We start from the raw sequence: 13,741 nt of genomic DNA, 5'->3' as shown, positions 1-13,741 counted from the left end.
ATTATACAAAATGATTATGAACAAGAAAACAACACTAATAGACAAATTTGACAATGAGAGTAGTATGAGCTGAATTCGATGGATTTCTCTTCTTATTCATGCTTTATTTATACGCCTGTACAGAGATTTACATAGAGATTACTTGCGGTTTTTGGACATGGGCATTCATGGCCCCTTATTTTGCGGCATTCTCTTTTATTGTGGGCGTTATGGAAATTTGAGTTTGCCGAACTTGGGCCATTTGCTAGTCTGCTTCTTGTCAAGTGGAGGTTCCTTCGTTAATAAGGCCGACTTGACATTCTTGTTAGATCTTTCTTTATTGGGCTTTTGGCTTGCGCTGGACTCCAAGGCGATTTTGGCTAGTAATGGATTTTACACTTATTGATACGTGATGTATTATGATTGATGGCTCCATGTGTAGTCGGTCCAATAAATAGAGTCCAACAATAATTCTTATTTGTTTTTAAAAATTACAAAATCTCTTTTTTAATCCCTAAAAAAAATCATCAATTATATCATTCTCATTTTAAAAGAAAAATAAAAAGAATACATAAATTTGTATTACCATTCATATAAATAATTCTCTTTATTTTCAAAATGGGTCTAAACAGTTCAAATTTTTTTTTTCTCTAAACAGTTCAGTTAAGAACGTCATCACTGTCCGAGACAATGTGAGATCGTTACAATCACAGCCCTTGTGGTAATGCTCTCCCGTTTTCAATCCATCAGAGCCGTTAAAAATTCGTATCCTTAAGTGGGCCCACATGAAAGCCTCTGCTATCTGGGGGTACGTCTGTCACTCCATCTAGTACTACTACTACTGTTGAGCGTCTCTTTTTTTTTTTTTTTCCGGAAAAGCTGTTCAGTGTCCAGTTGTCTAACTGAATCATTCATTTCGCACTTTGATAAACAAAGCCATTGATGTGTGACTCAGACCTTGCTGTGCAACAAGTTAACACCGTCTCTGCTCAAGCAATACCTTTTCAACCCTAAATTTCTAATCACATTTCAAACTCACCCATCAAAATCTTGGAGCTCAATCCTTGACGAACAATTGCATTCTCAGGTTCCTCCAAACATCTATATCTATATCTATATATATATATATATATATATTTGTTCTTTCTTCAAAATTTGGGGATGTGGGGATAATTTTTTAGCTTACTCTTCTTCCGTTTGCAATTTATATCATCTTTTATTTTTTTGGCTTGGCTTTAGAGTAGTTGATCAAATTCGTTCTTGTGTGTGTGTTTTGCTTGGTTTTCCTTTTCTTTTTCTTTTTTTCCCTGGAAATATGAGGTACATCTTCCAAGTGTATTGGGATTTGTTGATTGTATTTTGTTTAGTTTCAATCAGGGGCAATCCCTGCTTCAGATATGCGAAGAATGTGATATTGAAGTGTATTGTGGATAGGAACTATTGATTATTAATGGGTTGTTTACAAGTAAAATTAGGGTTAAAAGATTCTGCATCCTTTCTCTCTGTGTGAATAAGCAATTCAGTAAAGGCATCCTAGTGGGATTGTAGTAGGTGCTTAAGAGATAACATACTTATATATTGCTTGAAACAAAATCAGTAATGATGAGAACCATATCTTCGTATTTGTGTATTCTTTTCTAATATTTGAGCTCTTACATCGAACGCACACATACATTCATGTGTTAATTTTCTTATATATACATAAACATACACGTGTATGTAGGAAATGTGTCTCTTGTCTTCATGTTTACATGTGCAGAGCAAAAGCACATATTCATTTTATTTAGTTCTCTTAATTAGTAGGGCTTGAGTTGTGTTTTAAGGGAGAAGAGGCTGTAGATGAATACATTGATCACTGGCAAAATACAAAATAAAAAAGTAAATAACTTTGAAAAAGCCTGATTATTCAGCAACCGTAGATAATTTGAAAGGAAAGGTACTGTGATGGTGACATAGTACTGGCTCCCCATCTACACAATCTGTTGTTCCTGCCATTTGTCCATATTCAACATTTGAAGTCCATGATTATGTCATCTCTCCACTTGGGGAGAGAGTTGAGAGAGTGAGAGAGAACGGAGGGGGGAGGGCGGGTTAAATTACTGATACTTTAATTTATTTTTCCGTCTTTACATTCTGAGGTTCAGTTTTACTCTTAATTGATAAATTCTTCTGTTCCTTCTTGTTATATCTTTTTATAATTTATTCTGTAATTTCAAAATTTAGCAAATTATTGAGTACAGTTTGCTTATGTTTCAGAAAACTCAGTTACACATTCAAATGGAAACAGAAAAACTACTAAGATTATGCAGATCTGTTGTGAGCCTTACCAAGGAGATCGATAATAAAAATCAAAGGCTGTGTGAAATGGAACACAAGTGTAATCAAAGGCTGCTGGATATGGAGCACAAGTATAATGATTCATCTTCAACTCTAAGCAGACTTGTTTTGGACCTTACTAGAGAGATTGATATAAAAGATCAAATGTTTTCAATAATGGAGCATAAGTATAATGAGGTCTCTGCAACTATTAGTGGGTTGATAGAGGACAAGAAGAGGTTGCATGAAGCATACAGTGAAGGTTTGTCTATATTAGAAAATAAATTTGTTCTATCTATTCATCTGACCCTTGCGTAATGGTAAGGTTGCTTCATTGTAACCTGGAGGCCATGAGTTTGAAATAAGGAAATAGCCTCTCTGCATGCGGAGGTAAGGCTGTGTACATCTTACCCTCAGACCCCGCAATGGCGGGAGCCTCGTGCACCGGGTTTGCCCTTGTTAATTCATGGCTACTTGTTAGAGAATATGTTACATGGTTTTCTTGGTTACCAGACACTTACAGCACATTCCCAGTTGCAGTCATAAAAATGAAAAGAAAGAAAATAAAACAAAAAAGAATAATGGTTCCTGTGCTACATCATCTGAAAACCAATATATATATATATTGAGGAAAAGAGTAAAAAAACATTTAGAACAACAAAAATGTTGTACACAAGAAGCAGTAAACTGCATTTAGAAGTCCGCACTTCATAATTAGATGTTTCCCAATATAACATGGGAAAGTGTGGTTCTACACTCCCACGTAGTATCTAAACATGCTACAATTATAATAATTTTGAACATCCAAAAGTGCCCTTGAAGTTTAGGTGCATTATGTTCCTTGTGTTAGCCTGATTTTAGATAATATCTCTCCACTGGTTATAAACGCTTACAAAATGCTCTTGAAGTATATGGGTACTCCATTCCTTGTGATTGCCCAACATTAGACAATACTTAAGCCCTGGTACAACTTGATCTTTCAAGAGGCTTATGAGGAATTCTAAACCTTGTTAAATCACATCTAATGTGTAAAATATATTATATAATTGTCAACTCTCGAAATATCTTCCATTAGAATTATTTGTTCTTTATTGACTTATCATTCTACAATTTGGATATGTTTAGTCACTTATATTAATTAGTAAACTGGAGTGAAAATCTTTTTTCAAAGGTAATTAACCGTAATTTTTCAAGTTCTTATGTTATACAAATATAAAAGAATGTAGCCTTCTGATTTCTGCTTTTCTCCTGTAAGTAAGGTACTTCAAGTTCTTATTCAGTATTGTGAATTCTGCTTCATCAAACTTGCTTTGTGAATTCGTTCCTTGAAACTGGTATAGCTTCAGTTTTATTGTCATTGTTGACTCAAATATTTCTAGTTTATTTTATTATTATTATTTTTTAATAAGTAGAATCACAGGTAGATTGGCCTCTCATATTTAGTAAATTCTGTAGAACTGAGACAGATGAATCTCATGAGACTACAGAATACAAAACTGGAGCATGAGCTGGAATATCTAAAGGGAGAACTAGAGAACGATGCCAAAGAACAGGAGAAGTGTAGTGCCCAGATTGAGTTGGAGCAGAGAAAGTTGATTGTTGAGAAGGAGAAAGTAAGTATTCTTAGTTGTAGTTTGAATATACTGAAGATATTTGTTAAAGGGAAAACCTCATTTTTATTTTTATTTTTACAATTTCTCTAATAAATAAATAAATAAAACCACAATAAAACCTCAAAAGAAGTGGCAAAACCCATGTGCATTTGAAGTATACATAACAACCAAAAGTCAGTCCCATCTACAGAACTTAAACCTTGAAGAACTCTATAAAGTAACTAGAAGAAAATGAGATACTTCCTGACAACTAAATGAATGGGGAGTTCAAATGACCTTTTTCATCCAAAAGAGTTATTCCTCTCTGACCACATGCTCCACAAAAGGCAAGAAGGGGCTGCATTCCACGCCTGATTACCCTTTTCTTTATGTAGCTCCCTTGCTATGAAACATGGGCACATATATGGACAGGGACACGACACAACATGGACACGACAAAATATATAAGAAATAAGTTAAGAATTATATTGTTTTGACATAAATTTTAAACAATTAGTTCATTATTATATCCCACTTCTTTTTTTGGAAAAAATTCTGAACACTTAGAACCTTGTTATGTTTTATTTTAACAATTATACTATGATATTATACTTAGAAAAGTTACATTTTATTGTTTAATACTTGCTAGACATGCGTTTAGAAGTTCTTGAGGAGTGTAAGATATGTGGTCGAAGTATTTTGCAGAGTATTAGAGAAGTACCAACTACATGTTCGAAATATATAAAAATAATAATAACTATAATTTTTAAATTATCAATTTGTTTAGGAAGTATGAGATATGTAAGTATTCTAGGAGTATCAATATCTGATATGAATATGACACTGATACATCCTCCTTATAGAAGTATCTGTGCTTCATAGCTCCTAGCCCGCTCCCAGTGCACCAGTTGATCTGCACCAGCTGATCTAGGTGTCAGCAGCGTCTCCCAAAGAATCCCATGAAATCCAATAACAAAAACCATAGATTCAATTGCAATGATAATGTAACAAGAGATCATGTGATCAGATCTAAGCATAACAAAATGGTGGTGTGACTCTTTGCCAATTCTTTCACTTGTCATCTTATCTATCTGAACCATTATGATAGCATCTTGTTGTTTCTGAATTGTGCACAAGATAGATTGCCAAGTGATAACTCTAGTCAAAAAGGTCATTTTTATTATTATTATGTTTTTTGATAAGTAAAACTGTCAAACTTAGATGCATCATCACAAGAATGCCAGGTTTGCAAGTGTGGCTATTGTTGAAGGCATGCATGGAAACCCATTGCCACCTGAAGTTGTTGGAATCATCACGGATCTAATTCTGTTCCTTCAGATGATCATGGGAACTTACAATTGTTGTTTTTTGAATTGCAGTACAAAGGAGCTAGTGAAGAAGGGTTGATCTTTGAAAAGATTGTGATTAATTGCCATTTTGGATTTTCTCATTGCATATGAACAAGGATTCCTGTTTAGAAATATTAATAAAATTTATTAAATGAAATAAATTTTCCGACCAAAAGGAGAAGAGAAAAATAAAAATTCCTGTTTGCAAACATATAATCCTCGCTCAATGTAATGGCTTATCAAGAAGAAGAGTATAGGATGGGGCGGATGACCTAGATGTTATTAGAGCAGCATTTGTTTGCATGTGAGTGTGTAACAAAATATTTTTATTTATAATTATCTATTTCTATCTTTGGTTCTACGTGTTGTTGTTGTGAATTTATTACTAGAACTCTTCTATCAATAGTTCACTAATATGATTTTTATTAATGTGTTATGACAATTTGGCTTCTGACCTGCAGTCAACGAATGCTGTAGAAACTAATGATAATGATGCCTTGAGAAATGAATTGGAGGAAAAAGGAGATGAATTGCATCATATGGAAAGCCTTATTCAAACTCTGATACTTAAAGAGCGAATAAGTAACGATGAGCTGCAAGATGCTCGCAAAGAAGCGATAAGGGTATGAATTGCCCTCCTTTTTTGGCATATTTACTATTAAAAATTGCAAATACATTACCACTTTATATATTACTACTTTTTATTTTAATAAACCCATCTTCAAATCATTCCAATGAATGCAAGGTGCTCTTACAAAATGTTATCCTGCATTTTCTCATTCAGAGATTGCAAGATATGCTGAATAACTGATCAACACTAGTAATAAAAAATATGGGTGAGGTTGATCAAAAACCTTTTCAAGATGTGTGCTCGCGGATGTACTCAAGTGAAGACTGGGAGGAGATATCTGCTCAACTATGTTCTTTGTGGGAAGGAAATGTGAAGGATCCTCACTGGCATCCTTTCAAGAAAATCATTATTGATGGCAGACTGCAAGTATGTCTGCTTACAAACCATATATATGTCCGTGTTATTATTACATGTTGGTAAAAATCATCAGCATATCTCCGAAATTATCCCATTTTCTGGAGCCCATACGGTAAAGAAGTTATTTGTCATCTTCTATGGACTTTTCTAAATGTGTAAACTACCTGTGTCAAATACACTTGGATATGGCCATGAGATATATATTTGACTTATCTGTTGGACATGTAAGCGTATCTCATAATTCAAGTTTAGAAATATGTTCACAAAATTATCTTTTTATATTTGTTTTGTTCCAGTATTGCTTCATATTCCATAATGAATAAGATCAATATAGAGCCCTATATAATTAAATATTTGACCGCCACCCTATGTCCTTGAAGTTGACGATTTTGATAAATAGAACACTTAGAGATAGCCACCCGGCACGTTTTCCCGGGTCATGTTGTATAGGTAATAGAATTTCTAACATGGATACACCTGATGAGAGCAGACAGTGGAAAGATCGAAATACTATGAATTTGCATTAGACTTCAAAATGAGGAATTCATTTATCTTTTTGTTCGTTTTACTTCAGCATTTAAATTTTTTAGAAAGACTCCTATTATGACAAAAGGGAAAATGGTATTTTTTGGGTGTCCTTTGAAAATTTTATTTTGCTCGATCATGTTGTAAGAAAGAAATCCATGGTTTAAAATCGGCTCAGGCTGGAAAAAAGTAAACGAGCTCCACGATTTGTCAGATTGTATCAATTTTAAGAATTCATCACTAAATTTGCTGCTATTAATATTTATAGACACACACACATGAATAAATATTTGGGTAATCATATGCTTACTTAATTTACTTAATTTACATTTGGTGTTCAATAATAATCTTGAGAAGTGCAGGAAATAATAGATGCAGATGATGAGAAGTTGAAAGAATTAAGAAATAAATGGGGTGAGGAGGTTTACAATGCTGTAGCCAATGCATTGGTGGAACTGAACGAGTACAATCCTAGTGGGAGGTATGCAGTTCCTGAAATTTGGAATTTAAAGGAGGGAAGAAAATCCAGTTTGAAAGAGATCATTCAATACATAATCAAGCAATGGAAAACTCACAAGCATAAAAGGAAATGGAGCTAACCTTAGCATTTTTTCTTTCATGGTAAGTATTTTCTTTAACTTAAGAATATCATGCAATGCAACTTGTGATCACTCTGCCGCTGTTTTATGGCTTTATTATTGAAGATTTTGCTTATATCTCCTAACTCGCTGCAAAAAGATGCTTTTCTTAACCGAATCGGAAAAAAATAATAATAATAACATAAAATTAAAGTCTGCTAGTACTATTGGAGAAAAGAAGAGATGTTTATGCGCCTGATGTTTCAGTTGAGTTTGACTTGGAATAGGTGGTTAGCCTAATGTTTCTTATATCCTGAGGGATATCAACTTGGGTTATAATTTATTGTTATGTTAGACTATCCTTCCATGAATTAAAAAGTAGCATACTTTGTGTTACAAAAAAAAAAAAAAAAAAATAATGTAGCATACTTTCAATTATGGAAGACCCCCATTCCCAGAATTTGTGTTGGATGATTGTCCCTCCCTTCTCTATCTTTCTCACGCACACCCTCAATTTTATGTGAATACTTGTTAAACTAAACATATTGTTTTTGGAGGTTCATCAATCTCAATAACAATTACCCAATATTGGAGTGGGCATACAAGCTATTGTGGTGATAAAAAAATGTACACGCTTGACAATCATTAATGTGTTATCATATCATGAGGCCACCATAAAGCAAGCCAATTATCACTCTAAGAGTGAGGAATAGTTTTTCTCAAGTTGAACTCCCTAAAGGGCGAGAATAATGCCAAAAAGTCACGATTTTCATATGTTAAGATAATATATTATAGTTATGATTTATTGATTCAAATGGGAGATATGGCCCTATGAAGCTGAATGACAAAAGGATGTAGCTACTCCTTAGCAGCAATGATTTTTTTCATTTAAGAACCAGAATCTTTTCATTTTTACTTCTGGACCTAAGTTGATCATCATGCATATCATTTTCCTCTGGACATGAATTAACAACTTATATATCAGATATCAACTATTCACGATATCAACCATGAACCGTTTCCCTTTTTTTTTTTTTTTTTTTTTCATGAACCTAATAGAACAATATGACAGCCATAGTGATGATGATGAATTTTCTGTGTTATGTAGGTGCTAGGGGGTGTATTCATGATTTACTTGTGTAGGTGTGTCCTGCTGTTTTTTACAAGATTTTTCAACCAAATGGTTTGAAGTTTGAGGAAATCAAAGGAGAAAACAACTGCCATCTTCACTATTTGTTGGGAAGCTTACAAGTTAACTAGCTGTGTTATCCAAAATTTTGCAGTGGTTGGAGCTCGAGCCAGATCAAAAATTCGATTCCATCCAGGTTGTGAAACAGAACTTCTATTAATCGTCAACGGTTATCTCAGGTGTGGCAGGTTTAACTTTGTGTAGGATATAAATCGATAGTTATCTAATCCTAGCTCAGGTCAGGGAGGTTCTGACTTTGTGTTGATGCAAGTAGATAGTTATTTAATCCTTCGTAAAATATGTTTGTCTTGTCTGCAGAAATGCTTTAAAACAGGGGTACAGAGGTGTTTAGAATGGTAGGAACGCTGGGGACGAACTAATTTTATAGGTTTTTCAGTTTCTTGCAGAAGGAATTTCCCTACATAGAATTATAAAAAGTGGTTTAGTTTTGGTGTTTTCTGGGAACAAAATATTTGCTTGAACATGAATTGTACAGAGTGGGTATAGTGGAAGCTACTTTTTTGGGCACCTTATGATGCAATTGCCTTAATAACTAGGTCTTTTCTGAAGTGGTTGGTTGATCACCATACCATCTTTGTTCCTTTTTGTTGTTTATTCACGTTTATGTATTGAAAGGCTCAATTATGGGTAGCTTTTGAACTCCAGAATTGGGGTGTTTGGTAGTGTCTCTCTTAGAACTGTTTCTGTTCAAAGACAGTTTTGAAAATGCGTTTGGCAGAGCATTTTTCAGAAAATTTCTTGAGAGGGTCTGCATTTAGAAAATTTAGTAAACCATTGATATGAAACCAAGCTTTGGCTAGCCTAAGGCCCAATCTAAATATTATGTTTGGCGGCACCAAATCGACGCCTTGAATTTGGGATCAAAAAAAGTTTAGTAAAAATTTTAACTAAACTTCTTTCAATCTCAAATTCAAAACACTGATTTGGTATTTCTAAACATAACATCACAGTAATTTTGAATTTAAAAGCTATCTAAATAGATACGAGAGTGTATTATGTATATGAGAGTTGTCCAAAGAAGAAAGTAAAAGCTATCTCAATGAATAAGAGAGAAACAAGGAAATAGTTGTGAAAGGATAATGAATACTATAAAACCCATATGTATTTATAAATATATATATATATGTATATATATATATATATATATATAAATATAGCAAGTAAGCTGCGGGCTACATGACCCTTCTAGCCACTTCAGCTCCTACAATCTCTTATTGTTCCTTTATCTAATAAAACACTCTCCATAACTAAAAAATGGTGAGACAAGCACACAGACACAATCCTAAACTTTCTCCCATTTCCCCCTCTTTGATTTTTCTGTTCACTCACCACTCCCAAAAGCACTCTTTCTTCTCTCTCCCTCGACTCACTTTCCGGGAAAAAGAAAATGGAAAATAAAAAGTAGAAAGAAAATAAAGCAGCATGAAAATGGCGGGCAATGCTCCTTAAACCCTGAAATTTTTTCCCGAGAAAGTTTGACCAAATTGCCAATTGGAAGGTACGATGTTCCATGAGGTGGAGGTGCGACGATCACTGCCTGTGACCCTGAAGGAGAGTGACTGACCAACCAACACGGCATTTGACTGCCAGTTCTGACCCCAGTTACGGCTCATGCTCATCCACCCAGTCTTTGACCCTTTCACGCTCGCCCTCACTATATCTCCTGCACCCGCAACGTTGGTAACCAGAACCAAGTTGAAGTATCGGAAGCCGTTGATAGTGAATCTCATCCCTCCTTGCTTTCGGCATGCCACCCTTCAAAAAAACATCCACAAATTAAATTGTTATTCATAAAATTATACATCTATATATATTATATATATATATATATGAGGAATATGGATATTTTTTATATAAAACCCCCCTGCAATATTAAAATATGTAAAAAAATGAAATTGATTGTCACATGCATACTATGGTTGTAAGACAAAAATGAATAAAATTGTAACATAATATGTATCCCGGAGATGCTAATAACAATTGCATCAGCTCAATCATTGGATTACATGGGTCTCATGGAGTCTCACGGTAAGACCAACATGATTCAACGGCTCAACTTGCACACCTCGTTACTTTAATCCACTTGTGTGTAAAGAATGTGTGCTCACCGGCGGTAGGAGACGGGAACGATTCCGGCACGGTACTGGGCGATCCTGAGGAACATTGGCATGGCAAGGTCGAAGTGCGGGCGAGGAGGGTTGCACCAACCACCATTGTCATTAGGCAAAGCATAATTGGGTGGGCAGAAGTTGGTGGCAGTAATGTAGATGGAGGGGCTGCCGGGGTGGCACCACTGCGGGTCGTTGGCACACTTGATCTCGAAGCAAGCGCCGCAGCTGTAACCATTGTTGAAGAGGGCCGTGCTTAGCGCCGCCGTGTGCAAGCCGTAGCCTTGGCTGTACAAGTTTCCATATCCACAAGCACCCCCTGTAGAATCAAAAACACAAATAATACTTGGTATAATATGGATATAGAGATTATCATAGCGAAACAGAGGAGTGACTAGATTTTCATATATAGTCAGCATTGAAGATATGTCATAATTGGTTGACTACGCAAATGACATGGTACGTTTGGTACCAGAGAGATTTTCTAGTATGTTTTGACCCAAAAAAGAAAAGATCGAACAAGGATCCTCAACATGTACGTTCCTCCAAATAGAAAACAGTTTTCAGAAAACTCAACATGTTATACATACCCATAGTTCCGGAGGCGTCACTGCCACCATAAAAAGTGGCATGAGCGGTTTGCCATGAACCGCCGGTGTAAACGCCTGGAATTCGGGCGTCAACCATTGAAAGAAATAGAATCAGAGTGAGAAAGCAGAGGGCACCCACAACTGCCATTGCTTGTATAGAGAGAGAGAGTTATAGAGAGAGAAACAGAGATGAGGCTGCTGCTACTTGTGAGTATGAGAGCAAGGAGGATGGTGAACTACTACTACTTATTGGGGGCAGAGGAGAGGGAGGGAAGGAAAGGAAATCATCAGATTGATAGATATAATTAATGCTGTTTTTATCAGTCCTTAATTTAAGCATGCACTTTTTTGGGAGGAAAGGAAATCCAATTCCACTGTCTTTGTTGCTTCATTGACGAATTTGCCCTTGGGGCTTGTCTGTTTTCTCTCCAATTCATGATTTAATTGGCGGGTTTTAAGGGTATGGAGAGTTGATAGAAAAGGGAAAAGGGAGGTCCACAAGGGCAAGGCTGATATGATATGAAACGGTTTCTTCGCTTTGCTTGAATTGCAAGTAGTGTTTGGCTGTTTATTCTTTTTTGATTTTTATTTTTCCTTTTCTTTATTATTTTTAATTTTTTCTCTTTTATTGTTATGGATTCCAACTTTTAACACATTTCTTCATAAGCAACTGTCGTCATCAACTGATATTCTAAGGCTGCATATTTTCCATTTTGATTTAAGTAAAAGGAGATTCTCATGAAATGGAGAATCACTTTTCTTCTTTTCTTCCCTTTTTGAAGTTTCGTAGGAAGTTGTTTGAACAAATCTTTTTCTGTCCTTAGTTTCTGACCAATCGGTTGAATATGTTTGAAATATTTTAATAAAAAATTAATATATTTATATTAATGATTGTGTGATGTGAATATATATTTTATTAGTTAAGTTATAATTATTGTATGTAGACATTATTTCAATCATATATAATTTTCATAAAATTATTATTACTTTAAGCAAGTTATAATCGATCGAATGTTACTTCAAAAATGAAATGGAGATTCTGTATCTACGTGTATGTATTATATATATATATATATATCGGCCAATTTGGCAGTAGCATGACTTTGATGTCTAATAAGAAAAAGGAAAAAGAAAATAACATGAAGAAAAAAAAAAAAAAAAAAAAACCCTTACTTCCTCTACTATTTTCTTTTCCTTCCCTTTTCTATGTGATAAACAAATAAGAAATTATTATATGATATTTAATGTCTTTTCTTTGGTTTACTAAATTAACTTACATATTCCATCATAGTTGTAATGAGAAGTTACTCTAGTTTTGAGCATAAATATTTATGTACTGTATATGGGACCTTAATTTACACATAGGTGTTCGGGACATAGCAACGTTGGTATTCAGGACATAGCGATGTTGGAAGGTATTCGGAAAGTAAATCTTTGAGGTTTGGCTTTCGAACCGCGCTCTTGACCTGAATAATGCGTGTGTTGTGATGCCGATACACTTACTCTAAGAAGAAAAAAAAAAAAATTACATATAGGTGCCCTATTGGTTGCTCTATTATATAGGTAGAGGATGTTAGTGGTCTACTTATCTTCAACTCATGAACTTAGCTGATACAAAAATATATGATAATATTTAATTTTCTCAATTAGTGCGTCAGTGTTATTAGAGATCCTTGTTATTGGTTGACTGTCACTAATTTGGCCAAATTTTTGGAAATATCATCCATTAATGTATGAATTATTAAGATCAAAAATTATAAAATTGACTCACTTTCCAATTTCTTCTAAAACTTTCCGACTTGAGACCAAATTTCCTCCTTTTTTCACTTTAACCAAACCTAACTTCATCTTTAAAGTGGCCACTAATTGTGTGGATTATAAACCTATTTGAATTATAAATTACTAAATTATGGTATCTAAATTTGGGAATTGTCCATGAAGGTCAGCCAATTATCCCTACGTGGAGCTTCAATTTCTATCACCTTTTTCATAGGAAGTTTTATTTCATTCTGCTCTCCTCTGCAAAGCAGATCATGACTAATTTGAAAATTTTAAGCTAAAAAGCAATGAAATCAACCACTTAATATGCTGAGTTTGGGGCCCACTTATCCGCATTCATATCTGCATGTACTACATCATGCATAGGTCCCCGCTGTAGCTAGGATCCGTACACAACTTATAAAATAATGTCGTTTTGGTGCACGACATACAATCTGTGTTATCATTTTAATACACAGAACGTGAACATAATCTCCTATGTAAAAAATACTGCTGAATTACAAAATTTGGTGCATAAAAGGCATGTTCTTGAATTAATGGATTGATAATGTTGGAGTGGGCAAAGTCAGCAATTGAAAAATGGGCTCATATTTGTTTTGCTTTTTGGTCAAGGTCCAAAAAGAGGGTGGGTCTCTAATTTCTAATTCATTGTTCAAACCTAAACCATCTTCTCATCTATTATGACATTAAAATCCAACTTGGAAACTGGGACCTAGATTCAAAGTTA

General features: G+C 34.6%; 2 protein-coding genes across 6 annotated transcripts; one reads left to right on the top strand and one right to left on the bottom strand.

Annotated features, from left to right (window-relative positions):
• Window positions 1–777: 777 nt before the first annotated feature.
• On the top strand, window positions 778–9,459 carry LOC132270916 (factor of DNA methylation 4-like). Of its 5 annotated transcripts, XM_059772131.1 has the most exons (7): window positions 786–1,066; window positions 2,236–2,557; window positions 3,751–3,908; window positions 5,698–5,859; window positions 6,021–6,233; window positions 7,112–7,370; window positions 8,436–9,459. In XM_059772131.1, the coding sequence occupies exons 2-5, from the start codon at window positions 2,257–2,259 to the stop codon at window positions 6,045–6,047; spliced, it is 648 nt and encodes a 215-aa protein (XP_059628114.1). In that variant the 5' UTR covers window positions 786–1,066; window positions 2,236–2,256; the 3' UTR covers window positions 6,048–6,233; window positions 7,112–7,370; window positions 8,436–9,459. The 5 variants fall into 5 exon arrangements, with proteins under 5 accessions (XP_059628116.1, XP_059628114.1, XP_059628115.1 ...); XM_059772132.1 differs by having other exon boundaries at window positions 6,021–7,370; window positions 8,611–9,459; XM_059772130.1 differs by having other exon boundaries at window positions 6,021–7,370.
• Window positions 9,460–9,581: 122 nt separating this feature from the next.
• Window positions 9,582–11,574, bottom strand: LOC132270915 (expansin-A4). Its single transcript, XM_059772129.1, has 3 exons — window positions 11,236–11,574; window positions 10,646–10,964; window positions 9,582–10,292 (listed from the first exon to the last, which is right to left on the bottom strand). Exons 1-3 carry the CDS (start codon window positions 11,381–11,383, stop codon window positions 9,983–9,985), a joined length of 777 nt encoding a protein of 258 aa, XP_059628112.1. The 5' UTR covers window positions 11,384–11,574; the 3' UTR covers window positions 9,582–9,982.
• Between the last annotated feature and the right edge of the window lie 2,167 nt (window positions 11,575–13,741).

This window comes from Cornus florida, unplaced genomic scaffold (genome assembly GCF_030987335.1).
Source record: "Cornus florida cultivar Cherokee Brave unplaced genomic scaffold, ASM3098733v1 CherokeeBrave_3.0.0_Hap2_Chr08, whole genome shotgun sequence".
Lineage (NCBI taxonomy): Eukaryota > Viridiplantae > Streptophyta > Magnoliopsida > Cornales > Cornaceae > Cornus > Cornus florida.
The sequence above is the reverse complement of the archived record's forward strand: the minus strand, read 5'-3'. Positions and strand labels throughout refer to the sequence as shown.

Coding starts and splice junctions, on each gene's coding strand:
- LOC132270916 (XM_059772131.1), top strand. CDS start 2,257: ATGGAAACAGAAAAACTACTAAGATTATGCAGATCTGTTGTGAGCCTT. Junction 2,558..3,750: donor GCATGAAGCATACAGTGAAG/GTTTGTCTATAT, acceptor TAAATTCTGTAG/AACTGAGACAGATGAATCTC. Junction 5,860..6,020: donor CTCGCAAAGAAGCGATAAGG/GTATGAATTGCC, acceptor TTTCTCATTCAG/AGATTGCAAGATATGCTGAA.
- LOC132270915 (XM_059772129.1), bottom strand. CDS start 11,383: ATGGCAGTTGTGGGTGCCCTCTGCTTTCTCACTCTGATTCTATTTCTT. Junction 10,965..11,235: donor TGACGCCTCCGGAACTATGG/GTATGTATAACA, acceptor TTGATTCTACAG/GGGGTGCTTGTGGATATGGA. Junction 10,293..10,645: donor GTTCCCGTCTCCTACCGCCG/GTGAGCACACAT, acceptor GTTTTTTTGAAG/GGTGGCATGCCGAAAGCAAG.